Source organism: Daucus carota, chromosome 2, assembly GCF_001625215.2.
Source record: "Daucus carota subsp. sativus chromosome 2, DH1 v3.0, whole genome shotgun sequence".
NCBI classification, from domain to species: domain Eukaryota; kingdom Viridiplantae; phylum Streptophyta; class Magnoliopsida; order Apiales; family Apiaceae; genus Daucus; species Daucus carota.
This window is the reverse complement of record NC_030382.2, coordinates 58,879,708-58,906,652: the sequence shown is the minus strand read 5'-3', so window position 1 is coordinate 58,906,652 and position 26,945 is coordinate 58,879,708. Positions and strand designations below refer to the sequence as shown.

The following is a 26,945-nucleotide window of genomic DNA, read 5'->3' as shown; positions in this document are numbered from 1 at the left end:
AGGAGAAATTTTGGCCAGTTTGCTGTAAAGTCTACAATCCACTAGGCTTTGTTTGTCCCACTATCATTTTCTTTTGGTTTTGTGGTGGATTATATTTAGGAAAATGCTTGGTGCACATAATGCGGTACAAAAACATGTACATAATGACATGTGACGGATTTTAATTAGATGGCCCCCCTGCATTTACACCAACCATCCAATTAAAACCCACCACATCACTTGCCACATCATGTACAAATTTTCTGTACACAATTATGTGCACCTAGCACTACTCTTATATTTATACCGGCACAAGTCAAACTTGCGTAGTGTATTTGATTGAAATTTTAATATATTATTTTTAGTTTGTGAATTTTATTGAATTGTATGTGATTTTGATTTTGAGCGGATTTTTGATAAATGTCATAGAGTTGATAGGATTTAAGTACAATGCTTCAAAATCCCATGAAATTTGATGGGGTTTCAAAAAACTTAAAATACACCGAAGAATGCCATAAAATCCATCATTTTATGAAATTCAAAAAAAATATATCAACAATTGAATACCATCGGATTTTAATGAATTTTAAACAATCTTAATTGAATATCATCGGATCTTAAAGTATAATTTAAAATCCTAATTTTAAAGCAATACGACTCGCCGATCTTCTTCAATTTAACTTATGTGCTTTATTGATTAAATATATCAGTACCGCATTATTATAAGAAAAAATATTTTCGAATATGTTTTCCAAATGATTTGTCAAAATCTGATTGATTGTCTTCACTTCAATAAAAACAAGACTCCCTTCTATATACATCAATCACACAATCACAACTTTTCATTCATCTGTCATATGATAAAAAATTTTGGGAATTTTTTTAGTGTATGCAGCATAATCTTATTGTAATACTTTTTTTTTCCCATATCGAAGCCGCAGTTGAATGTATGCAAGACCCAATAATTCTAGGTTACTTTAAATTGTTAACATATTTAGCCACGTCTATAAAATGTTGAACTTCAAAACGTTTGTGTATATTAATTTTATTTTCTGCACACATCTTTAACCGCATAATCAAAACAAAATTGTAAAAGGCATCACTTTCCGGACAATTTGGCCCATAATCACATTTGGGCTCTGTTATATATCTGTTATATATCAATATGAACTTAAAGATCCCGGACTCGTCGAAGCATTTAAAGCCCGTCTCCCAGTCATCTTATAACGGCCCAAAACAATGGTTGACACCCCGACAGAAACCTGGCTTAATAAACACAAGAAAGTTAAAAAAAAAGAGATGGTATTTTCCAGATCTACCCAACATAAGTTACACCAAAATTGTCTCCTGTTCTACTCGCCTTGTCCCTCTCGTATCAAATACAACACTTTCTGTGTGTAAATTGTTGAATTCTAATGCTTGTGTGTGTAATCTCTGCTCAAACCTTTATTAATTCACATATTTCACTGCCAATTAAACTTTAATAACACACGCATACACACGTTTTTGTTGATTTGATTCGAATGATGTGGAGTACAAGTCTAGCGAGTTTTAAAGAGAATCTCAATAAGATAGCGCAAGATGTTCATGATGATGATGACGAATATGAGGATTCGTCGATCTATAACTCAAATGATCGTAATGATTCTCCGGTGTCGAATCGCAGATTTTCTGATCGCTCGTTTTCGTATACGAATTCTCCTCTTTCCAATGGTTTCGACTCAGCTCACAATTCTGAGGTATATCCTACCTATCTACATTTGCTTTTTATTTACGCGTCTTGGATTATGTATGTATGTGTGAAATGTCTTTGGGCAAATTAAAGCTTAAATTTGAAGTTAATTTGGCTACAATTTTAGGTTAGGGCTAGTAGCGGAGCTTGTTGCTTATTCGGCGTTTGTGTTTCATTATGCTGTCATTATTTGATACGACTTTAGTAGAGTTGACAGGCGTATTGTAGGAGATGTCACTGAATCCTGATTCATGCACTTGATTAGTTACATTGTTGCTGCTGCTGCTGTATGCATTTTTCAATGCGGTTACACACCAGTTAGTTGCTTTTCTTGTAATATTAGATTTGGTTTCCCGTTAGGAGCTGTATGCTATGTAGTATGTTGTCTAAATTTGTGTTCTAATGATGTCAATCACAATGGCTTACTGTTCCGAGCAGTCTAGCGTGTTGTTTAATTATGAGTTTTAATTTATGCTCTATCCTTTTTTACAGTTGCTGTCTACATTTAAGAATGTTGAGGGGGAGAAAAGTGCTATAGTAATTTAAGCTTCTAAAATATTCAATCACAGTCACTTGTTTTCAAATTAGGGGCAAGTCTGTACATGTCCATCTCCATTCTTTCCCCTTGAAATATGGCTTAGTCTACCAGTTATCTGGCTTTTTGGTTTGTGTTAGCTTAGAGGGATTTGACACTGACAGACTCTTTTGCATTGTTGATTCTGCTATATAATATTGGTTAAGTGATCACATCTTTGAGATATCAAGTGTTTTATTATTATGTAGATAGAACAATACAGAGCTCAAATCAGGAAGCTTCAGGATTCTGAGGCTGAAATTAAGGCATTATCAGTCAATTATGCTGCATTATTAAAAGAAAAAGAGGTACTTGCCTGCCTATGCATCTTCTCCTTTTATGACTGAATGGCTGTTCTGTATATGGAATTTCTTATGGTTCAGGTTCAGGATGTATAGCTATAAAAATTAAAGTTATGATGTGATTTGCAACATATGAAGTAATCGATTGATGGGAGAGTACATGACCACATTGTTTATATTAGATTTAATTGGTGTGCATACCGTCCTCGTGTGTTGGGATAAGGGAGCAGAACCTATTTTTGCAGCTTTTTGAATACTATATAATGTTCTAATACCCATGATAAGTGAGAACACGGTTGATTTCAACTAGTTTAGTCCTTAAAGAGTTAAAGTGCCCGAGAGATTTCTGTTTGATTCTGTATTGATCTTTTTACAAGTTGTCAAATATCTTACGATTTGAATATTCATACTTTATTATAAATAGAATATCATTATAATTACGGTTCTTTTGCATGCATGTTAGTGCAAGTTTCAATTTTCTTATTCTTCTTCCCCTTCTATTTGATTAATTCTAAATAGGCTATCTGACGTTTTGTTTGCCCTCTTTATTGGTATATGTATATGAAATTTTATATGCTTGATTGTTAAAAATCTTAGTGTTTTAGTTGTTTAGTTAGTGAATTAGTAACCTTGTTCTCATTTCCTTGTACTTACTTTATTTTACAGGATTACATATCTAGGGTGAATGAGGAAAATTCTTCTTTAAAGCAAAACTTGGTAAGCTTTGATGTGAAGGAAAAAAATTTGTTTACGCTAATTCTCATCTTTCTTTAATGTAAATGTTGAAAACCAAGGTTCATACTTGATATCTGTGACTGGGGTAACTAATGAATATCTTATTCTCTTTAGGCTAATGAGCAGTCTGCCAACCGTCAGTATAAGGCTGCAATAAGAAAACATTCAAGTGGAAGCCCAACACAGAATGGCTCTGCCTCGAAGCATGATATAATTAGCAATGGAATTGCAAATATTACACATACTGGTGGCAGTCAAAGTACGATTGAACCAAGACGTTCTAGTATTCAAGGTAATGAGAAGGTAATGACCTACTTGTTTCTCTAAATTGACAGGTTCATTGTTGGCTGACACCTATGTGTATAACAATTACATAAAATACTGTTCTGAGCATGAAGGACCTTAGAAAAACAATTTTAAGGTGTTGTTGATAACCATACACTTGCAAGTGCACATTATAAAGGAAATTTTTTATCCACAATCCAAATAATCTTGAGTTTTTACAATGTAATTCATTAAGGGTTCATAGACCAAAGTCCACTTTGCCCTAAGAGCGTGTGTTTGGCGATTTGAATGGAGTAATCAAGCTGCAATTAGAACTATGCATGTTAAACCTTGAAATCAGATTATTGAACCTTGAAATCTGATTGAATTAATTGCTTTTAAGGATCTTGCTCTACTAGAAGAACGAAATCGGCAGCTTGAAGCTAAGCAATCAAGTCAGGAGTTGAAGATAACACAACTGGGCATGGAACTTGATAAAGAACGTAACAGATTGGCAGACATAAATAGGAAGTTTCAAGGTATGTAGGGGGATTTTAACATGTTGATGTCCAGGTACTTATTGCAGCTTGTGTGCATAATATTGGCTTAACAACAATCATTTACAGATGAACGAACCATGGGCTTATCTATTCAAGAAGAGCTGCACAATTTGAAAGCGGACAAAGATAAAGTGAGTTTCTTTATTTTTTTTGATTGCACAAATTTGATTGTTGCCAATAAATTATGACACTGTGGTTCTTTCGATTTGTATTAGACAATTTTATATTTATTCAAGCTTGAGGGTAAATAATCGTTTTTCTTAGTAATTTGTGAGGAGGAAATGATGGTTGAGTGGTGACTCATCAGCAGCCTCTCTATTTATTATTTAAGTACTTGGAAATTCTTCGCAATTTTAGTTCTTACATTTATATGTTTTAGGATTCATATGTGTGTGTGTGTGTCTATCTATCTATATGTATATGTATCTATCTAGCGTGCTCTCTCTCTCTCTCTCTCTCTCTCTCTCTCTCTCTCTCTCCCTCTCTCTCATTATATATGTATGTATATGTATATGATGAGGCTTAAATGAGAACTAGTTCGTCGGATATGTTCTGTACCTCACATCTACGTGTTCTGTAAATATCTTTTCAACATTTTTTTGCTTCAATTACATAAAACAGTCTCATAATTACCTTTTTGTTTGCAGAACACATCAATACTTGATAAATAATGTCATGAATTTTATAGAATACGAATTATAAAATTACTATGTTCAGTAGATAACATGCATGTGTCCTGTGAATGTTTTTTCATATTTTTACTGTAAATGCATGTTTTTTCCTCATTTTTTGGGTTTTAACTACAAACATATATACATACATACATATATATATATATATATATATATATATATATATATATAGGCCATTGCTCAAAACAGAACATTGTTAAAAAAAGAACAACACAGAACACTTTAGAATCAAATATAGAATCTCATCTAAAACTTGAATTAAATTCAAATTTTAAGCTGAATAACGTTTTATTATGAATGATAATAGTATCCACCATGTTTAATAATAAATATTTATTAAAAATAAATGATTCTATGTAAAATAATCGTGCAAAAAATATATTTATATGATTCTATCCTGGATTCTATCCTGGATTCTGTTCTGGATTCTATAATATTTCATATCAATAATTTGGATGAGTTTGGATGTTAGATTTAATATATTAATTTAATTAGTGTTTAGCTATGTAGTTATAACTTTAACAAATAATTATTTGTGAAAAATGAAGTGTTATGACAGTGTTCTGTGTTGTTCTTTTTTTAAAATGTTCTGTGTCGAGTGCAACCCATATATATATATATATATAATTTATCAAAATCTCATTCATTTGAAGGGCCCCGCCAGGGGAACCTTCACAAAAAATGTATATCGTTAAGGTCTCCACCTAGCTAGCCGAAAAAAAAAATCACTGATGACGTGGCAGTGGACTTTTTTTTTTTGAATTTTTTTTTGACTAGCTAGGGAGAGACTAGTTTTATATACATTTTTTATATTGGTTACCCACTAGTTTGATGTTTAGATTAGTCAAAATATGATAAATTAAGGAAGTTCTCACGGTTCTCATTTTAAGAAGTTCTCACTGGAGTAATCCTCTCTCTCTCTCTATATATATAGTCTTACTCTAATAAAAACCTCCTTATTCTAGAAACTAAAAATCAAGCTGGAATATCACTAAATCTTAAAGCAAATACCACTAAATTATTAAACAACCCCATCTCCACCTCCATCTTCACCAACCCCACCTCCACATCCGCCACTGCCACCACCTTCGTCGTCGCCTCCTCTATAACCACCAGGTCCACCACCACCTCCATGCTGCCCGCCCCCTCCATGACCACCACCTCCATCTCCACCTCTATTATTTCTCTAACAATACAATCTCCACCTCCATCTTCACCAACCTCATCTTGGTCGTTGCTTCAACCTCCTTCAGCCCCGTTCATACTTCTTTCTCCGCTTCGGCTCAACTTCAAAACGCGGCGGAGCCGTCACTATTCCGGCAACACTCCAATCCCCTCTTCAAGCCGCCCAGACCTCCGCTACAATCATCCTTCCTCCATCTCCACCTTCACCTCCACCATCTCCACCACCGTCACCACCATCTGAATTGAAAACGTGAACAGATCTGGAGATTCTGAGCGGTTTCTGGAACATATCTGGAGATTCTGGGCAGTTTCAGCAAGTTTTCACTAATTCTTGCAACACAGATCACTAAATCCTAAAGAGAATATCACTAAATTGTACTGAGAATATCACTAACTTGTATTGGTTTCTAGTTTTTATATTAAGAGTGGTTTCTATTTGATCATGAGCCTATATATATATATATATATATATATATATATATATATAGGCACTTACTCAAATGAGAACTTTCTTAAAATGGGAACCGTGAGAACTTTTTTAATTTATCAAAATCTCATTCATTTGAAGGGCCCCGCCAGGGGCACCTTCACAAAAAATGTATATCATTAAGGTCTCCACCTAGCTAGCCAAAAAAAAAAATTAAAAAAAATCACTGATGACGTGGCAGTGGACTTTTTTTTTTGAATTTTTTTTTTTGACTAGCTAGGGAGAGACTAGTTTTATATACATTTTTTATATTAGGTACCCACTAGTTTGATGTTTAGATTAGTCAAAATATGATAAATTAAGGATGTTCTCACGGTTCTCATTTTAAGAAGTTCTCACTGGAGTAACCCTCTATATATAAATATATATATATATATATAGAGAGAGAGAGTCATACTCCAATAGACACCAAATTAGCCTAAAAACTAAAAACCAGTTTTCTGTACAGTTTTTTATCACTATTTTTAACTATAGAAATCACTAATTTGTACATAACATATCACTAATTTATATATAGCATATCTCGCGAATATAAATATATATATACACATATATGCAACGTATATGACCATCATCTTCACCCAAATCGTAATAATGGACCTCTTACCACCATTAGCAAACGTTTCCATGACTTGCCACCATTGTCTATCACCACCAATAGTCACATACACTTTCCATCATAACTTACAAAACCAACGACTACTTACCATCATCATACTACTTCTCTTGCGGCTTCCTACCACCAAGAACCTTCCTACGGATGAAATTAATCATCTATAATTGATTATCAATAATTTAGATAAGTAGATTTTCTCAATTTTGATAATAAAAATCGTTGTTTACATACTATATAAAAACAATGATTAGTGCAATATAAATTAGTGATACCCGTAGTTATAAATAGTGGTAGGGAAACTGGTTTCTAGTTTTTATTTTAAGAGTGGTTTCTATTTGATCATGAGCCTATATATATATATATATATATATATATATAGGCACTTACTCAAATGAGAACTTTCTTAAAATGGGAACCGTGAGAACTTTTTTAATTTATCAAAATCTCATTCATTTGAAGGGCCCCGCCAGGGGCACCTTCACAAAAAATGTATATCATTAAGGTCTCCACCTAGCTAGCCAAAAAAAAAATTAAAAAAAATCACTGATGACGTGGCAGTGGACTTTTTTTTTTGAATTTTTTTTTTTGACTAGCTAGGGAGAGACTAGTTTTATATACATTTTTTATATTAGGTACCCACTAGTTTGATGTTTAGATTAGTCAAAATATGATAAATTAAGGAAGTTCTCACGGTTCTCATTTTAAGAAGTTCTCACTGGAGTAACCCTCTATATATAAATATATATATATATAGAGAGGGTCATACTCCAATAGACACCAAATTAGCCTAAAAACTAAAAACCAGTTTCTGTACAGTTTTTTATCACTATTTTTAACTATAGAAATCACTAATTTGTACATAACATATCACTAATTTATATATAGCATATCTCGCGAATATAAATATATATATACATATATATGCAACGTATATGATCATCATCTTCACCCAAATCGTAATAATGGACCTCTTACCACCATTAGCAAACGTTTCCATGACTTGCCACCATTGTCTATCACCACCAATAGTCACATACACTTTCCATCATAACTTACAAAACCAACGACTACTTACCATCATCATACTACTTCTCTTGCGGCTTCCTACCACCAAGAACCTTCCTACGGATGAAATTAATCATCTATAATTGATTATCAATAATTTAGATAAGTAGATTTTCTCAATTTTGATAATAAAAATCGTTGTTTACATACTATATAAAAACAATGATTAGTGCAATATAAATTAGTGATACCCGTAGTTATAAATAGTGGTAGGGAAACTGGTTTCTAGTTTTTATTTTAAGAGTGGTTTCTATTTGATCATGAGCCTATATATATATATATATATATATATATATATAGGCACTTACTCAAATGAGAACTTTCTTAAAATGGGAACCGTGAGAACTTTTTTAATTTATCAAAATCTCATTCATTTGAAGGGCCCCGCCAGGGGCACCTTCACAAAAAATGTATATCATTAAGGTCTCCACCTAGCTAGCCAAAAAAAAAAAATTAAAAAAAATCACTGATGACGTGGCAGTGGACTTTTTTTTTTGAATTTTTTTTTTGACTAGCTAGGGAGAGACTAGTTTTATATACATTTTTTATATTAGGTACCCACTAGTTTGATGTTTAGATTAGTCAAAATATGATAAATTAAGGAAGTTCTCACGGTTCTCATTTTAAGAAGTTCTCACTGGAGTAACCCTCTATATATAAATATATATATATATATATATAGAGAGAGAGAGAGAGTCATACTCCAATAGACACCAAATTAGCCTAAAAACTAAAAACCAGTTTCTGTACAGTTTTTTATCACTATTTTTAACTATAGAAATCACTAATTTGTACATAACATATCACTAATTTATATATAGCATATCTCGCGAATATAAATATATATATACACATATATAGCATATCTCGCGAATTTAGATAAGTAGATTTTCTCAATTTTGATAATAAAAATCGTTGTTTACATACTATATAAAAACAATGATTAGTGCAATATAAATTAGTGATACCTGTAGTTATAAATAGTGGTAGGGAAACTGGTTTCTAGTTTTTATTTTAAGAGTGGTTTCTATTTGATCATGAGCCTATATATATATATATTCTGAATAAAAGATATGATAAATTTTGTAAAATAAAAAGAGTTCTTTGTAGTTCTCCATAGACCCCCCCCCCCCCCCCCCCCCCCCCCCCGCGTGCGCTCTGTGTGTGTGAAATGTGAATGATTCATCTTTTTTAAATATAGAGTAAGTCGTCTACTCGAAAAATATGTTTTTTAACAAAAAAATCATTGCAACTATGTTTTGTAAAAGATCCATTAAAAAATATTTCATAATGAGATTTATACTTGAAGGCGTCTTAGATTACAAAACACCCTCAGACTGTGGAAACATTACCCTCTTATAATATGCATCTATATGTATAATATTGCGTCTGAATGATGTTAAATGGATGCTACAGATTAATATCTATCATGGTTTTCATCATATCAGCCGATACTCCCATGTGGCATATTTTTTCCAGGGTTTCAAGTTCTAATATCTGTGTTGCTTTTTAAAAAAAAAAACAAAAAACAGTTTCTGTCTTGCTTAAAAGAGGGGAATCTGGACTGTATACCTAAACTTGAGATAATTACGGAAGCACAGTCTTGATACCTAACACTCCTTGCTAACATTTAGTCTAAGGATGTGTATTTATCCATATATCACTATTTCTAGTCATGTGTATCTTTCTATGTGAGGTTTATAATAATCACCAATAGCGTATCGGATTCTAAAATTCTCTGACTTCAATGTTATGAACCAAAAACTGTCATGACCCAAAAACTGGACAAAATACAATGCAACTTGGGTAGTATCAAATATCTATGGAATTCTTGTTATGTAAAGTGCACCATTTACATTGCAGACGTGTGTTGAGATGAACCAAATTCGCAATGACTTGAACCACAAGATATCGGAAATAGGCCGACTACAAGTGGAGTTGAATAAAAGAGATAATACAGAAGCGGATGTATTAGTAGAGAATTTAAAACACGCAATCACATCTTTAGAGGAGGAGAATAGCAATCTCAAGGTAAGAGCTTTTTGCTCTAATTATTTTGTAGCTTTCTGCTCTCTCTCTCTCTCTCTCTCTCTTTTTTTTTTTTTTGTTTTGCATAGATTTAACCTTCTTAATTATTTTTATTTTTTCAGAAGGAGAAAGATCAACTCTTTGCCTTGAAAGCTACATCCCAAAATGTTACTCCTGGTGTTCCTGAGAAATCAAATACATTATCTAATAGTGTTAATGAGGTGGTGGGACCATAGTCATATATATTTCACTTTTTCTTATTTACTCTTTTGTCATTGTGTTCTCATGTGGTTGCATTTGGATAACAAATATAATATGTTGGAGGCACAGTCTAGAGATTTTCCTGGTAAAGAAGAGATGGAATTATCCATACGAAAAATGGCGAGAGATCTGAAGGATGCATGCCGGGAAAAGGAAAAAGCACTGCAACAACTTAATCGTCTTAAGCAGCATTTGCTAGAGAAGGTAAATTGTAAATTGTTTAGAGCTGAGTTCTAACTTTTTTTCACAATTTGTTTTGGTGATTTAAATCTATGGCGACGATACCAATCTAGAACTTATGGTTTTTAGTGTTTTGTTAAATTAAAATGGTCTATTTAGTGAATTTATCAAGCACATTTGGGTGTAGGAAGAATCAGTCATTTAATATGTTATGGTACCAAAAGGATTCAAGTTCTAGTATTAAGTAGTAGGTAGTCCTAGTATCACTCTTATTTACGTGGAAACCATAATTAAGTGTTGGCTAGAGTGATCCACTTTTACCAAACTTACCTCCTGCAAGGTTTTGGGAGAGTTTGTTAACTAACAGTATTAATGTGCGGATATACTTTATATTCCAAGGTGCAACTGCAAGTCTGCAACTGTCTTTTTAGATCTGTAAATTCCTTTGCCATATGATGGATATTTTATACATAGCAGGATATTCTCAGTGATTGAATGCTGAGCCAAGGCTTTTATTAGTTCTTGATGACAATTTCTATAAGATTTTTGAATGTGATTGACTTGTTATTGTTCCTATTTAGATTATATCATCTATAAGTTTGGAATCATCGACAACTTATTAAGTGCTAGCAAATTGTTTATGTGCCATGTAAAGTATGATCTATAATTTTCTTTGGTTGAAATTGAAGAAGGTTTCTCTTGGTGCAATTTGTAGGAATCCGAAGAATCTGAAAAGATGGATGAAGATAGCAAGATCATTGAAGAACTTAGAGGGCATAATGAGTATTTAAGAGCTCAAATATTACAAATGGAGAAAGCTCTGAAGCAGGCCATTGCGAGTCAGGAGGAAGTTCATTTCAAATATAATGAGGAACTCAAAAAGTCAAAGGAAATCAATGATGACCTTAATAAAAAGCTATCAAGCTTCCGGAACACATTAAACGCTAAAAATGATGAACTTTTAAACCTGCAAACTGCTCTAGGCCAGTACTATGCTGAAATCGAAGCGAAGGTGAAATGTTGTTTTTCATGCTTACTAAAAGACGCACGCTGATTATGTTTTGTGGACATCAGGATTTTTAAAACATATGTTGTTCCACTGTTTGTACTTTATATTGTTCAGGAAGATTTGGAAGAAAAATTGGCCAGTGCGAGAGAAGAGTCTGCCAAGCTTACTGAACGTCTAAAGGTAAAACCGCTGCCCTATTGTATTGTTATGTACTGCATTTTTTATATAGCTTTTGTAAAAGTTTTTTACATTCTTGCTGTACTGTTTCCTACTTATTTCAATTTCTTCTCTTTTTCTACCATTGCAAATGAAAGTGGTCTTTATGCTGATTCTGATTCAAAGTGACAATCTTATTGGGACTGTCATTAGTATTGTGACCTTTGTCCAATTTTAAAGTGGCGCGCGCGCGTGTGTGTAAGAGATAAGCTTGCAGCTAATATATACCCATAACCCTAATAAGGTTTTTTGGTCTCTATATTGACTAGGATGCATATCAGCAAGCAGAGATAATGAAGAGTGATAAGGAAGAAATCTTAGCAAAACTTTCGGAGGCTGAGAGACTGTTAGCCGATGGTAAAAGTAGAGTAAATAAGATCGAGGAAGACAATGCAAAGCTTCGTCGTGCTCTTGAACAGAGCATGACAAGGCTTAATAGAATGTCAATGGATTCTGATTATTTTGTTGACAGGTTTGGTTTTAATCACTTGACACGATCTTTGACTTTCAGCTCATGCGCACACACACAGATGTATATAGATAATTGATATTGCAACACAAAAATCTCAATATCATGTATCTCTGTTAACACTGTCTCTTCGGCTAAAATGAAATGGATCTTGATTTAGCCTTGATCATTATTGTTCAGATATTAGGATTCATTATTTTACAAGGGTTGGTAAACTAATTGCAGCCGTTAACCAGAGACTGGTGTATTCTCAAAAGTTGAAACTTGACAACTTATATCTGCTTTTAGTTTGATCGCCCTTTTATTATTCAAACATGTCATGGAGTTATGTATGGAACTATAAATGCATATATCTATTGTTTTGTAGACACTTTGGGTTGCATGGCTGCTATAACTGTGTACAAGTTTCACTCTAAGGTGAATTAGGTCCACAACGGATACATCTGTATAGGAAAATAAAATCATGTCCATTATCTGAAATTGGGGTGGTGATATATGATGTGATGTAGTAAACAATGCATATATCCTCGTCTGTTTGATGTGTATATATATGAATGAAAAAGTTATATAACAACTTTCCCATAATGGCAGGCGCATTGTGATTAAGTTATTGGTGACATACTTCCAGAGAAACCACAGCAAGGAGGTAATAACTTTAGGAACTTGGTTATCTGTTAGTGTCTGTTACACTGATTGCTTGGGAGGGGAAGGTGAAGGGGCTCTTATGTTGTATCTATGTAATGCTTTGTGGTATGAATATCGTTCCACTTATAAAGAAGTCATTCCCTGTGAAGATTATTCCCTGTTTTCATTCATCTCATATTATTAGTGTTAATATATACATACAAATATATGTGAGTGCGCGCGCGCGCACACACACACATACTCCCTCCGTCCCTTTGAATTATATACATATGGAATGGACACGAAGATTCAGAAAAGTGTATAACGTAGTGGGAAAGAGAAGAGAAAGTGGGTAAAGTGGTGGGGGCCATCCAATATATAATAGATAGATTTGGAAAAGTAGATGAAAGTAGTGGGTGGGTGGGACTTTTATATTATAAAAGTATATTACTTTGGGAAAGTTTTGAAATGTATAGAATTGAATGGGATATCCGGAAAAAGAAAGTGTAGAAATTTATGGGATGGAGGGAGTATAGGCTAGTGAACAAATACAAACCAATATTAAAATAGAAACTAGAAACTAATTTAAGCCCTTAGATGATAATCTGATGGTCCCATAGAAGTCACCCATCATACACAATTTAAACACACCCTCCCACACATGATCCTATAATCCCCTCTGTTTCTAATTTGATTTTTTTTGCAATCAGTGTGCTTTTTTTTTTTTTATATAAAAAATCCGACTTCACTATATTTTTCTTCATCTCCCAACGATCAATTTGCATACCATCTGTGCTATATTTTGATGTGATTTAGAAAAGCTTTTAGTTTAGTTTCTAGTTTTTATTTTAAAAGGTTTCTAGTGTTTAGGACGCTGTCTATATATACATATATATATATATATCTTCAAATTATTTATTATGTTGGCTGGATGGACTGGCAATGTAAAACTTTGTATGGCTGGCACCAGGTCCTAGATCTTATGGTTCGCATGCTTGGGTTTACGGACGAAGACAAACAGAAGATAGGTGTTGCCCAGCAAGGTGCAGGAAAAGGTGTTGTTCGGGGTGTGTTGGGGTTACCAGGTCGTCTTGTAGGCGGTATCATGGGTGGAAGTCCAGCTGGAAGTTCTGCAAGCACAGCATCTGATAATCAGGCAATCTCTTTTAAGCTAACAATACAATCTTTAGTATATATGTATTGTAACTATTGTTGTTGTGGACTTTTTTTGCCCTGTGTTAAACGAATTTCATCTTTTTTGTGGATATTGAATGGGTGCCTTCAAACTCGAGCTGTAGTTATTATCAAGCAGGGTTATGCGACTTTATAGAGCCTCCCCTAGTCTAGGAAGCCAACACTTGTTGCCAAAATGTATTGTTTAAGGAATTTAGATTGCTATGGGCACAAAGATAGGCCAATGTATGTTACTGGCATGCTTGTAAGTTGCTCTAGATTCATATACTTCAATGCAGTAAGGGTGACTCACACAAACGAAAAGTTTGGTCACTCATCACTAATTTAACAAAAAAGAAAGATGGGTGGTTATTAATTTTTCTTTTGCTAAATGAATTTGTGCATTATTTCTTTGTCTGCATTATTAAACGCATCACTGATCACCTCTTGTAGTCATTTGCGGATCTATGGGTTGATTTCCTTCTCAAAGAGACTGAAGAAAGAGAAAGAGCTAAGAATGAATCTGCACAAGATCAACATGGTGCCGACCCCGGTACTGCAGGATCACCGATTTCCAGCAGAACAGACACAGTTCCTGTTGCAGCCTCTGGTTTGTCAAGATGGAATTCCCCACTGAACCAGGAACAGACCACATTGTTGCCACATGGGAACCTTCAAATCGAAAATACTGATTCTGAATTTTCAACTGTTCCTTTATCTGAAAGCAATCCTCAACTTTCCAGATTGCTCCCCAGATACTAGGACTCCTACAGTCCTGCATTCTGTAAATTATTCAAAGGTATAGAATCTTTTAACCACTTGGTTTTAAATCTCGTTGTATGTTTTATTTATTCTTTTATCTGTTAGTTTGATTGAAGGATATGAGTTTCTTTTTCTCGTTTACACCATATTATGCATCTACATTCTACAGTGAAACCACATGTCAGGGATATGTTCTGAAATGATTAAGTTCAAATTGTAAGCTTTGACTATATTAAAAAAAATATACATCCAATGGTTTTCCGAACGTGTCTCACTTTGCACATATATTCTTCTGTTTCCTGAATAATTGTTCTGCCAATGTGTAACCGTAAACAATAGGACGTAAACAGGTTGGGAGCTAAACACATTTTGTTGAGAGACTTGACTGACAATGGAACAGGCATCTCCTCAACATAGGACAAACATAAGACAGCTATGTATAAAAGGATGGAAGAAATTGACTGCGTGTTGATAAGCAGAGATTGATGGAAGCTACATATTTTTGTCAGCTATTTGGTCACCCTTTCACAATGATAAGATGCAGAAAAGGCTTGTGTGTAAAATGTAAATAGAAGGACTTTGTTATATCTTATACTCTATATCTTATATACCATTGTTTGTCCAAGGAAGATCGTTTTCAAATTTTATTTAGAGATATATTGATATGATATACATGACGTAAGAGAATCACATGATTATATTTCCAGATAAATAATTAGATACACTGATCGTGTAAAGACAGTAAAGAGATGAACCCTATTCAAAACAAAAAACACTTGAATAATCAGACCCCAAAAAACAAAAACTGCAAATGCTATGCTACGAAACGGAAACGGAACAATACTTTAATTTCTAATCACTGTATCTGTCCATCACCTCCTCCTATTCCGGCCATCGGTGTAGAGAGAAAGCGGCACCACTTCCGATAGCGGCGTAGACAAAGGAGTGGGCAATGGCGAATTCCGACAAACCGGACACGAAGCGTTCAACCTAAGCCACTCGTCAACACAAGTCAGGTGAAAAAAATGTCTACAATCCGGCAGCATTCGCAACATCTCCGCATCCTTGTACTCGCCCAAGCAGATCGCGCACACCGAGTCGCCGCCGGCTCCTGTCACAAACGGAAACTTAGGGTACGAATTGATCACCGCCTGATCGAGGCCAATGACGGAGTTGTGCTCATCATCCTCATCTTCAGCCACGAATATTCTCCTGGAAAGAATAATGCCATTGTCCGAAGTAGCCGCAAAATTAGGGTTGTGATTAGTATTATTAGGGTTTAGCTGGCGGCGGCGAGAAAAGCGGAAGCAAATGTAAGAGAGGAGAATGAGAGCGAAGCAGAGGAGGAAGCCTAGAGACAAGGCAGTGGCGTAACGGAGATCGAGATGGGCGTTGTTATTTGTTGGCGGCGGCGGGGCGGCGGCGGCGGAAGGAGTGGATGTGGTGGTGGGAGGGTAAAAAGGTAGGGAGGACATTTGGGGAGGAGAATGATGAATGTGGTGGTGGCCATTTGATTAGAAAATAGGAGGTGAATGAGTAGTAGGAGTAGATTTGGGGGAGGTTGCATTTATTAGTGTAGTTTGATTTTGAATTCAGTAGAAGATGGCTCATCTAATTACTGGAGGAGTAGTAACTAGTACTGTCGCTCCTTGGGCTTTAGATTCTTGGAGAATTACTCGTGCACCACCATGATTTTAGTTACTTTTACCATTCGGTTTGCTGATTTTTAGGTGAAACAATAAATCAAATGTTGCTGATTTCAGGCAAAAGTTTAACAGAATGGTCTTTCAAACATTTCTGGATTAATCCGTCCAAAATTTTATTACTAATTATTATATTATTGATTATTGATGAAGTATAAAAATATCATAAAATATATGGGGCTATTGTAGTAAACTTAAAAAAGTGATATTTCAATAAAGTGAGTAAAGAAGAGAAAGAACGGAATATAAATGATTAAAGTGTTTGCGAAATAAGTAAAAGTTAAAACAAAAATCTAGCATTTTTAATTTTTTATAAATGTTTTTGGTTTTTTACACAAATGAGTCAAGAAAAGTAGAAGCCGGTATCTTATAAAAAAAATTCATAAGTAGTGTCAGCCAAACATGCATAGCCTGTTTGGGGAGAGAAGCCTGTGCTACTTCTTACATCTTTTTTTCTTAACCCGTTTGTGTAAAAAAATACGAAATCCTTTAAAAAAGTCGTGAAAAAAAAGTTGGAGGTAGAAAATACTAACTTCTCTTTATAACTTCTATTTCTTTTCCAAACACTTTAACAACTTATATTATTAATAATTCTCGGTTCTACTCCACTTCTTTATTTTAAGTAAGAAGTCGTTTTTTTAAGCCAACTCAAAGGTCCTCACATATTCACAACTTCATATAAGTACTTCTTAACATTTTTACACAAATGATACGAATTCGAGTTTTTTAAACCCGGCCAAACACCACCTATGTAATTTATTTCAAAAAATAATTTTGAGTTTTTAAAATTATAAAAAACAATTGTAGATTTTCAGTTAAAAGTAAATTTATTAATAATTTAAAATCAAAACAGAACTAACTAATTAAACTTTATGAATTTCACTTGAACAAACTAATTTGGAATTCAACTTCTTTTCAGAACTGATTTTAATTATAAAAGCTAATAATATACATATTATGATTGATAATAGTTTAAAAATATAAATGAGTGCGCACCAACTGATCAAAGTTTGAAGATTGTTAAATATTGCACTTCAACGTCATAGTGCTAACTCATTTCTTGTTGTTCATGTCAAAAGGGAGGAACTACGTGAAAGTAACATTTTACAATTTCCATGTATTCCTGTACCCCTTGCTGTCGCAGTCTTCCAGATTTTATAGCCCCTGGAACTAGAAACAAATAAACTGATAAAATTGTAGGTACATAATAAATATCACCATCAGGGGGATGTAGCTCAGATGGTAGAGCGCTCGCTTAGCATGCGAGAGGTACGGGGATCGATACCCCGCATCTCCACTTTCTGTTTTGGGCAGTCGCAAAATCTCTCGAAAAGCAGAATATTAGTCCTTGTTTACATCTATAAGTTGAAGACAGGTTTTCAGAAAAGTTTTATTAAATGAAACCATCCTTGAGCCAATGTATGCTGATAGGATATGATAATATTGATAAGGAGTTTTAGTCCTTGTTTACATCTATAAGTTGAAGACAGGTTTTCAGAAAAGTTTTATTAAATGAAACCATCCTTGAGCCAATGTATGCTGATAGGATATGATAATATTGATAAGGAGTTTGAGAAAACACAGTGACAAATATCAATAAGCTTGTAGTTGTGGTCCTAGCCTTTTGATTTCTTCATCCATCTTCCCAGTGAGCATCAATCCAAACATCTTCATATCGCATAAAAATGACCAGACCGGATAACCAAACGTGGCAGGAACATTCCCTTCCACGAAGAAATGACTATACCAAGCTATACCATAAGCCACCACGGGAACACAAAACAAGTAGCGCCAATTAAACATCACAGAGTATATCAAACACAAAAGACTAGCAAGTGTGCCTGCAAAATGCCACTTCCTCGTCGCTGGCTTCGAGTGTTGACTTATAAAGTAAGGCCAGAACTCATCCCTGTTCCTGAAATTCATGTCTCAAGCCTGATTCAAAATCGGACTCTTGGCCTGATAACACCTACAAGAAACCACAGACAACAACTGTCAGCGATTTTAAATTCAGGAACACGAAATGTCGAAATATTATCAACAAAATTCCAAGAATCTCGTACGATCAACGCATAAATAAGATCAAGAATGCGATGAATTTGAGTATATCATTTTTTAAACATCAAGACTTCAATGCTGTTTACCTACAAAAACTCTCTGGAACGATCTGAGTTGACAGCTACAAATAATTGCTTAGCCTCAAGATTTATAGTTTCTGTATTGTTATTTCTGCGTTTTTAAACCCAACCTCCCGTCCGTTACTTTTTACTATTAAAAAAAAGGAAAATGCTACAGCTGTATTGAATTGGAACTTTTAGAAGATTTGTTTTCATTCACAGTACTCACTTGGGATTTTAGAAAATGCATCAGAATCTCGGCCTACTCAATTAAGAAGGGTGTGTTGGACTGAGATTTTAAAATATCTTTTTTCATTCATGAAATTCGAGATTATTCGATTGGGATTGTTTGAAATCCATTAAAATCTTGAGATATTCAATTGAGATTTTAAATTATGCTACAAAATCTGATGGTATTCAATTAGGATTTTAAATTATGCTTTTAAAATCCGATGACATTCAATTGGGATTGTTTAAAATCCATCAAAATCTGATGGTATTGAAATGCTGTAGGATTTTTTTGGATTTCATAAAATGATGGATTGTGACATTCTTCGGTGTATTTTAAGTTTTTTGAAATCCCACCAAAATCCATGAGATTTTGAAGCATTGTACTTAAATCCTATCAACTCTGCGACATTTTATCAAGAATTCACAAAAAATCAAAAATCACATACAATCCATTAAAATTATAGACTAAAAACAATTCATTAAAATCCTAATCGAATATACCCCCGTAATATTTTAATTTATGTTATAAAATCTGACAATAATATAATTAGAATTTTAAATTATGTTTTAACATCAAATACTCCTTCTGCTTCAAATTAGATGTCCACTTTTAAAAAATCACATGGTTTAAGAAAAATGGATGTTCACAGATTAATTGCAATCAATATTTTGTGGAATGAAATTGATCTAGAAAATATAAATGAGCACTTTGTGGAATAAGATTGAGATTGTTTAAAATTCATTAAAATCTGAAAATATTCAAGTACTGATGGATTTTTTTTGGATTTCATAAGACAGTGGATTTCGTGGGATTGTTTAATATATTTTAAGATATTTGAAATTACATCAAAATTCATGAGATTTTAAAGCATAGTGCTTAAATCTTACATTAACTCTGCAAAATTATATTAAAAATTCGCGCAAAATCAAAATCAAATGCAATCCATAAAATCCATACATTAAAAATAATTTATTAAAATCCTAAATAAATACGCCCTTAATATTCAACGGTCTTTCTAATATGTGCCTAGGTTCACACAATACGCACCAACTTTCATGAAAATGACTTATTTTGATTGATGGAATTGGTGTGAATACAGAAGACCGTTAATATTTATTATCACAACAAATCAAAAACTATTATTCTAATGAGAGTCGGTGACTATTCCATGCTCTTAGAACCCAGAAAATTCAAATATTCAATATTTCAATAATGGTGTCATAATAAATGATACAATACTACTTCCTTCGTCCCTATTCACTTGTCACTTTGACTTTTTGCACGCGTAACTTAAGGTGATTAAAAAACATAAATACGCTCATTATTTTTAAAATTATCTTTTTATGAATAAAAGTATAAACTATAAATTTTAATTGAGAAAAAGAAAATTTTAAAATTAATAAGTAGAATTATATTCTTTAATCTAAAAAGTCAAAATGACAAGTAAAAAAAGACAAAGATAGTATTCAGTTAATAAGAGAGGATTCCGGATGCCGCATTAAATGAATCTCAATTCTGTAATCCCATTTGAGAACCTGTATTTGGGTATATTCTCAACCTTTTTGAACGGTTGAAATCTGAGTGTATCCAATTTAATCGCCTGATAGTGTCTTTGTCAGCGCGGTTTGGATTGGACGTACGGTTTTGGAGGTCCAAAACCAAACCAAGCCGAATTTTTCGATTTCAAAAATTTGCAAACCGTACGCCCAAATTGAATGTTATAACAATCAATCCAAACCAAACCGATTCTTAACGAATTGGTTCGGTTCGGATACTTCAGTGGGTTCGAAGGTGAAAATCGAAATCAAATTGAAATTTTCGATTTTCCAATTAATAAAACCAAAACGAAATCAAACCGTTAAGAAATCGAAGTTTTGGGTTGAACATAATAATGATGCTACAGAGTTTGATAGTTATTTAGCATGGAAAACCGGAGAAATTCCATAAAATTCCATAAAATTTATACTTGATCCGTGTCGTTTATAAAGAAAATGAATGTAGTTTGAAGTGGTTGGATCGCATGCATGCAGCTGAATGTGGGGGGTATCGACTCAGTGCGAATTGGGTAAAAACGGATGCGATGAACAAGTGTATGTGACATGCCAGTCAATATATACCCAGCTAGCTGGTTCAATGACAGCAATAATCGCAAGATATATAGGCGTTTTTTCTTCTTCAATTCGGCCAGAGCAGAGATGATGATCATCATCATGTTATATATATACCTGCTGCAACTACTGGAGTAGTAGTGTGATCGATCTATTCTACTATACACTAGCTACATGATCAAAATATTCAATCATTTTAACAATTAGATAGATCACTGCGCGCAATCTTCTCATTCATTAAGTATATATACTCTCGTTCATCTACGTTCTAATCAGCTTCCTTTGGTAGTCATGCATGTTCTTTAACAAGCTAGGAACTTTATTCAATTCTTTATTCCTCTCCTCTCTCATCAAAGAGAATCCACAAGAATACACAGGTTAGTGTGCAATCACTATTTATGTAAAATCAAACTGCAGGCTAATTCCGTCTGGAACTTTTTGTGTAGAGGAATTTCAACAAGATGGACGATGCTTCTGAGGTATATTGTTGACCTTTCCATGCATGTCGTTTGATGATATTGACGGAGGTTAATCTAGATTTTACAGCTTATATAAATTTTTAAAATAAAATAGGTTTATGGATTTACATGACCAAAGGTAGTTGAACAAAACGCAGAGTTGTTGAGATATAGTTAGGCTTCATTGGGTGCAACGTACACACATATATATAAATACGACAAGACTCTTCCTGATCTCTAATTCCCATTTCTCATGTAGGTCCGGTCACCCTCTTTCACCTTCCCCACCTTATTTTCTTCTTTTAGACTCTCTTTGCTTAACATGTATATCACAAAGTCTCTCATACGTATACTTTACCATGCTAGATTACAAGATATAGTATTCTCTTGTCTACTATATATATTAGTATAATTCATCGCCTAATTTTAAATCTACACAACATTATTTCTAGGAGCCCTCCTGTACGTCCTGTCATATATTATATAACATCATCAAGGTATTACTATCTTTTCTTACCCTTCTCATATCAGAAAACTCAAGACAAGAAGACTTCATACATTGTTGAAGGCCGTCATCATGGAAAAGCAAGAAATGACACCAGCAGCAGCAGCACATCCAACTAATTATGTTTTTACACCACAAACTCCCCAAATGCCCTCTGACATGGACTGGTCCTTTTTTCTATCTCATCCTGATCCTGAACAAGTGCCATCACAGTATGAAATGCCTAGTGCATCTGTGACCACAACACTGGTGTCTGAGGATCAAACCAAAATTAGCAATTGTGATGATCATGATCATCTTAAAGAAGAAGAAGACGAAGAAGAAGAAGAAGAAGAGCAAGATAGAAACAAGGAAAAGAGAAGAGCTAGTAGAGTGAGTCGTCGAAAAGCAGGGCCCCCGAGGGTTGAGTTTCAGACAAAGAGTTCTGAGGACTTACTGGATGATGGATACCGATGGCGAAAATATGGACAGAAATCTGTCAAGAATAGCCTTTTTCCCCGGTAAGCTCATCAAAACATATTAACTACTTGCTAGCTATATATTACATGTTTTTTCCCCCCATATATCTCTGATCTGCCAGTATATTCTTGTAGCAAATATATTCACTGCGAGTGCATGTGTGTTTCAGACTATTAAGTTGATCATTTTCTTAATATTGCATATATTTGTTTCAGACTATTTAGTTCATCCTTAATTTGTACAAATTTCTATATCATTATACACCATACCAAAAAATTCTCACGTGATTAATAAAACTAATTTTGCACCAAGTTTTTATAATTATATAATGGTGTAATGTGGCCATTATAGAAGCTCATATATATAGCATTAGATTTAGGTACCAACTGTCCGGAGAGACAACTTAAAAGTTTAGGGCATGTTACCCGTTTGTGTAAAGAAGTAGAAGCACTTTTAAAAATCTGAGAATGCTAGCTTCTGCTTCTTTTCCAAACACTTTATTAACTTTTTTACTTCTCACTTCTACTCCACTTCTTTACTATAAATAAGAAGTCACTTCTTTTAAGGTAATCCAAACGGCCCCTTAATGAGAGAGGCGCGATGCTTAATTGCTTATGTTATCATGAGTTGATATTCTAACAAAAAAGTTTATACACGTACGTACAGGAGTTACTATAGGTGCACACATCATACATGCAATGTGAAGAAACAGGTTCAGAGGCTGTCCAGGGATACCAGCATTGTGGTCACCACTTACGAGGGAATTCACAACCATCCCTGTGAGCAGATCATGGAAACTTTGTCTCCTCTTCTTAAGCAAATGCAATTTCTTGCTCAATTCTAATTTACTAGCTCTTTGTGCGCTCATTTCTATTAACTAATATACATACTACCACCTTATAATTTGAACACCAACTCTGCTCACTTTCAGGCTGTCTGTTAATTTAAGCATGCATGCACTTGAAAACCAGGAACATATGAGTGCATACTGAATTACTGCTCTAACTATAATTTGCTAACTGTTCCATCTCTGTATTATCCCTAAAATGTATTAAATCCTCATCAATACTCATGTACTATCTTTCTGTGCTTTATGTATGGGAATTTCAAATCGGTCGGGGCATAAGCAAGTGTCATGTGGTTGCATGACATTGTCTGAAAACATGAAACGTGCAAAAATAAAACCCAACGAAAATTAGAGAATTTCAAATCGGTCGGGGCATAAGCAAGTGTCATGTGGCTGCATGACATTGTCTGAAAACATGAAACATGCAGGGTATCGATCCCCGTACCTCTCGCATGCTAAGCGAGCGCTCTACCATCTGAGCTACATCCCCATTGCCGGCACAAAATCCCGTGGTTTTGTTAATGACAACATTTTCTAAATATTACAGACTTTTTGACACATCCGCCTTCTATGTTTTTTTTGGGTGAAAGCCAATAATAATCTCCTTTCGTCATTTAATTATTGCCTACAATACTGATGAGCGTAGAGTCTGACAAAAATAGCCATCTAAATGCGTAAATCCTTGTGTGCTGTCCGTATATCAGACATGCGTGTATGCTCTTTATTTATGACAACACGCTTACTCATAATGTGCATAAATTATTCTTTCAATCTCATTTTAAGTGTCATTTTTTGACTTTGAACGGTCACCAATTTTTGCCCAGACTTAAAGAACAAATTCATTATTATTTTAAAAAATTAAAAATTACTAAAAATGATAATATGTTACTGAAAAATGATAATTGAGACATGGTACATTACAAAATGGGTTAAATTGGACGCAATTTCTTCTTTTTTTTTATATTTATATTTATATTATAATTAGAATTATAATATTTTATAAACTCTTTTTTAAAATTAAACCCTAACTTATTAAGGTTTTTTCTCAAATATATTAATTTACTGTTATACGAAAATGTTTCTCGAAATTCACACATGTACAATAAAAAAATAAATGGAGGAACTAGTACATATTCAGGATGAGCTTCCAATTTCCTACACCATACTTCCCGACTTTTGTCCTCAAAGTGTCCTCCTCCATGTTACTCCAAAGCTTGCGCTTTCTCCTTAAAACTCTTGGACTTTCATATTTTTTCAGAGGAGAGACTACCCTCTTCTTCGGGCTAGGCAAGTGAGGTCTAGTTGCGGGACCAGCTGACCTTTCAGGAGATTCGTTCCGCTCATAAGTACGAGCAGTGTTGTTTCAAAATCTGATTACATTTACCGTTACACAACACAACATATTTATAATTTGAAAATCTTTTATATATCGTAAAGGGCTTCTATCAAGAACAGGTTCTTCTTTGTTTTATATGTTTCATCATCGAGGTTATGTCGTGTATAGGATTAGCATTGACGAATTTAATGATCATAATGATAAGGCTCCTTACAAGAAATACCATGTTCCCTCCCTATATCTTATTCCCTGCCTTCTTGTTTGCTTACAACTGATTACTGTGAGATGGTTCACTTAGGGGATTATTTTTACTTTGTTGGGCAGATATAACTGAAATTTTTAAAATTATATCTCCGTATATTGCGGAGCCGAACCCAAACCCAAACCCTATCAACCTTTTTCATGAAACTACATGTACATATCATTTATTCACATATATATTTTATATAACACCAGTTTTCAAAGTGAAAGAATGATAACTATTTTTGCAATAATTTCCAATCATTTAATCACATATATTTTATATAACACTAGATTTCTGACGATAAAAAAATGTGTATAACAGTAAACAAATGTTGTGAACGGTAAATAATTACATAATTTGAATTATATGTAAGTTATGCATGTTGTGGTCAATAATACAGAGGTTTATCTGTTGTGTTTTTGGAAGATGGACCGCAGAGTTTTAATTCCACCGTTGAGGGACTCTTTACAGAATTTAAAGATAAGCAAACGTGGATTCAGAATCTTCATGATTCAAACCATCACATTCTTATTAACATGCTTAGCACCAGGACATGGGAGGGCGAGACATGAGTACAACCTACACAGCCAACAACAATGACTTTGTCTATAATTCAAATAGGCATATTAATATTAATGACAAAGAGCTAAATCTCAAACTTCTATTTTTTTTTGTTTTTATGTATGGTGATATGTCATATCATATATGTTTGAATTTTGAACAAACGGCAATGATAAACTTATATTGTAATAAAATGTATAAATATCTTTGTGTTGTGCTAGACTAGTAATATTATTGCAATAGGTGATCCACATAGATCAATATGTTACAATCTGCATTTAAAAGAAAATTTTGTACCAGTACTTTCACATAGAACATCAATGGAGTGACAAAAAAGGAGTGTTTCATCATATAACCTTTTATGTTGTGTTTAAGTTAATCTAACATACATCAGAACTCTTATTCAGAATGATAATACAAATTATTAAGAAACTGTGAGACTGTGGTCGTGTTCTTTCTCCGTTATCGACCTGTGATGTATTTCAGATATGCTAGAACAATGACTTTGAATATTATATACTTATATATAATAAGCGTAAAAGAGATAATTTGGTCGCATGACCCAAAAGTTTATCATCCGTTGGATCGTATATTTAACATATAAGCACCGTTAGATTAGAACAAAATTAACTTATATTCTACAAGGCAATTGATATCTACTTGCATGTTTATAATTCTTTTTCTGAATCCAAAACAAATTCCGTTTTTCACGTGTTTATGATTTTTTTAATTCAAAATAAATACTTCCTACCAGTTTTATTTTAGAATCATACATATCTCACCATCACAAAATATTTTTTATCTAATATATTACTAGAGATACTACTAGTAGATCTGTAAATGGTTGAACGACCTAAAATAATTCTAAGGAGCGAATTAATTACTAAATATGTTTGGTCCAACATAAAAAAGGTGCTTATTGATATATAAATGAGAAGTTATTTTTATTTTATGTGTTTGAATAAATTTTGTGATATGTATATTTTATTGGGTATAAAATCATTAATAAAATAATAATCTTATTATAAATTAATTTTTAAAATAGTCCTTTACATACTCATAAAATCAAATTAAAAAGAATCATTAAAAAAATAAAAAAGTTTGAATTTCTCATATATTAACTTATAAATCGAAAATTGATAAAAATTCAGTACACAACAGAAGCTGGGCTTACTGACATGCCGAAACAACCCCGAAGTACTGGAGAGCGGAGAAGCTGAAGCACGTTTGTAAAAATGGTCGGCGTAACCATGTGATTTCATTTTATTTTGACAGGAGTTAATCAACCATGTAATTTTTATAGGACCTCATATAAATATGGCCTATATGGCTACGAAGAGTCTAGAAGTTACTCTCTCCGTCCCGGTCATTTTTATACAGTTTCCTCTTTGGCACGTCCCATCATTCTATACATTTCTAAAATAGCAACTTTTAATAATGTAAAACACTATTACGACATCAA

General features: G+C 33.6%; 4 protein-coding genes and 1 non-coding gene across 7 annotated transcripts; 3 read left to right on the top strand and 2 right to left on the bottom strand.

The window, feature by feature from the left end:
* The first annotated feature begins 1,280 nt into the window (after positions 1–1,280).
* Positions 1,281–15,560, top strand: LOC108208880 (golgin candidate 4). Of its 3 annotated transcripts, none has more exons than XM_017379462.2 (16): positions 1,281–1,718; positions 2,495–2,593; positions 3,254–3,304; positions 3,437–3,625; positions 3,990–4,125; positions 4,213–4,277; positions 10,055–10,222; positions 10,342–10,440; positions 10,550–10,684; positions 11,376–11,672; positions 11,784–11,849; positions 12,155–12,357; positions 12,946–13,000; positions 13,949–14,134; positions 14,605–14,950; positions 15,253–15,560. In XM_017379462.2, exons 1-15 carry the CDS (start codon positions 1,503–1,505, stop codon positions 14,911–14,913), a joined length of 2,274 nt encoding a protein of 757 aa, XP_017234951.1. In that variant the 5' UTR covers positions 1,281–1,502; the 3' UTR covers positions 14,914–14,950; positions 15,253–15,560. The 3 variants fall into 3 exon arrangements, with proteins under 3 accessions (XP_017234951.1, XP_063944582.1, XP_063944581.1); XM_064088512.1 differs by having other exon boundaries at positions 1,282–1,718; positions 10,342–10,443; XM_064088511.1 differs by having other exon boundaries at positions 1,369–1,718; positions 10,342–10,443; positions 15,264–15,391.
* A 34-nt stretch (positions 15,561–15,594) lies between these two features.
* Positions 15,595–16,543, bottom strand: LOC108208882 (RING-H2 finger protein ATL67). Its single transcript, XM_017379466.2, has one exon. The coding sequence runs from the start codon at positions 16,386–16,388 to the stop codon at positions 15,786–15,788; it is 603 nt and encodes a 200-aa protein (XP_017234955.1). The 5' UTR covers positions 16,389–16,543; the 3' UTR covers positions 15,595–15,785.
* A 1,297-nt stretch (positions 16,544–17,840) lies between these two features.
* On the top strand, positions 17,841–17,913 carry TRNAA-AGC (transfer RNA alanine (anticodon AGC)). Its single transcript has one exon. It is a non-coding gene; the product is annotated as a tRNA-Ala (tRNA).
* A 242-nt stretch (positions 17,914–18,155) lies between these two features.
* On the bottom strand, positions 18,156–18,870 carry LOC108208559 (uncharacterized). Its single transcript, XM_017379087.2, has 2 exons — positions 18,761–18,870; positions 18,156–18,585 (listed from the first exon to the last, which is right to left on the bottom strand). The coding sequence occupies exon 2, from the start codon at positions 18,540–18,542 to the stop codon at positions 18,210–18,212; it is 333 nt and encodes a 110-aa protein (XP_017234576.1). The 5' UTR covers positions 18,543–18,585; positions 18,761–18,870; the 3' UTR covers positions 18,156–18,209.
* A 2,932-nt stretch (positions 18,871–21,802) lies between these two features.
* LOC108208631 (probable WRKY transcription factor 24) lies at positions 21,803–23,594 on the top strand. The gene is made up of 2 exons (XM_017379166.2): positions 21,803–22,536; positions 23,162–23,594. Exons 1-2 carry the CDS (start codon positions 22,109–22,111, stop codon positions 23,337–23,339), a joined length of 606 nt encoding a protein of 201 aa, XP_017234655.1. The 5' UTR covers positions 21,803–22,108; the 3' UTR covers positions 23,340–23,594.
* The last annotated feature ends 3,351 nt before the right edge of the window (positions 23,595–26,945 follow it).

Bases quoted from the DNA above. Each gene is read 5' to 3' on its own strand.
- LOC108208880 (XM_064088512.1), top strand. From the start codon at position 1,503: ATGATGTGGAGTACAAGTCTAGCGAGTTTTAAAGAGAATCTCAATAAG. The intron at 4,278-10,054 runs GTGAGTTTCTTT...TTTACATTGCAG, and splicing joins TGAAAGCGGACAAAGATAAA to ACGTGTGTTGAGATGAACCA. The intron at 10,223-10,341 runs GTAAGAGCTTTT...TTATTTTTTCAG, and splicing joins AGGAGAATAGCAATCTCAAG to AAGGAGAAAGATCAACTCTT.
- LOC108208882 (XM_017379466.2), bottom strand. From the start codon at position 16,388: ATGTCCTCCCTACCTTTTTACCCTCCCACCACCACATCCACTCCTTCC.
- LOC108208559 (XM_017379087.2), bottom strand. From the start codon at position 18,542: ATGAATTTCAGGAACAGGGATGAGTTCTGGCCTTACTTTATAAGTCAA.
- LOC108208631 (XM_017379166.2), top strand. From the start codon at position 22,109: ATGGAAAAGCAAGAAATGACACCAGCAGCAGCAGCACATCCAACTAAT. The intron at 22,537-23,161 runs GTAAGCTCATCA...ACGTACGTACAG, and splicing joins AAGAATAGCCTTTTTCCCCG to GAGTTACTATAGGTGCACAC.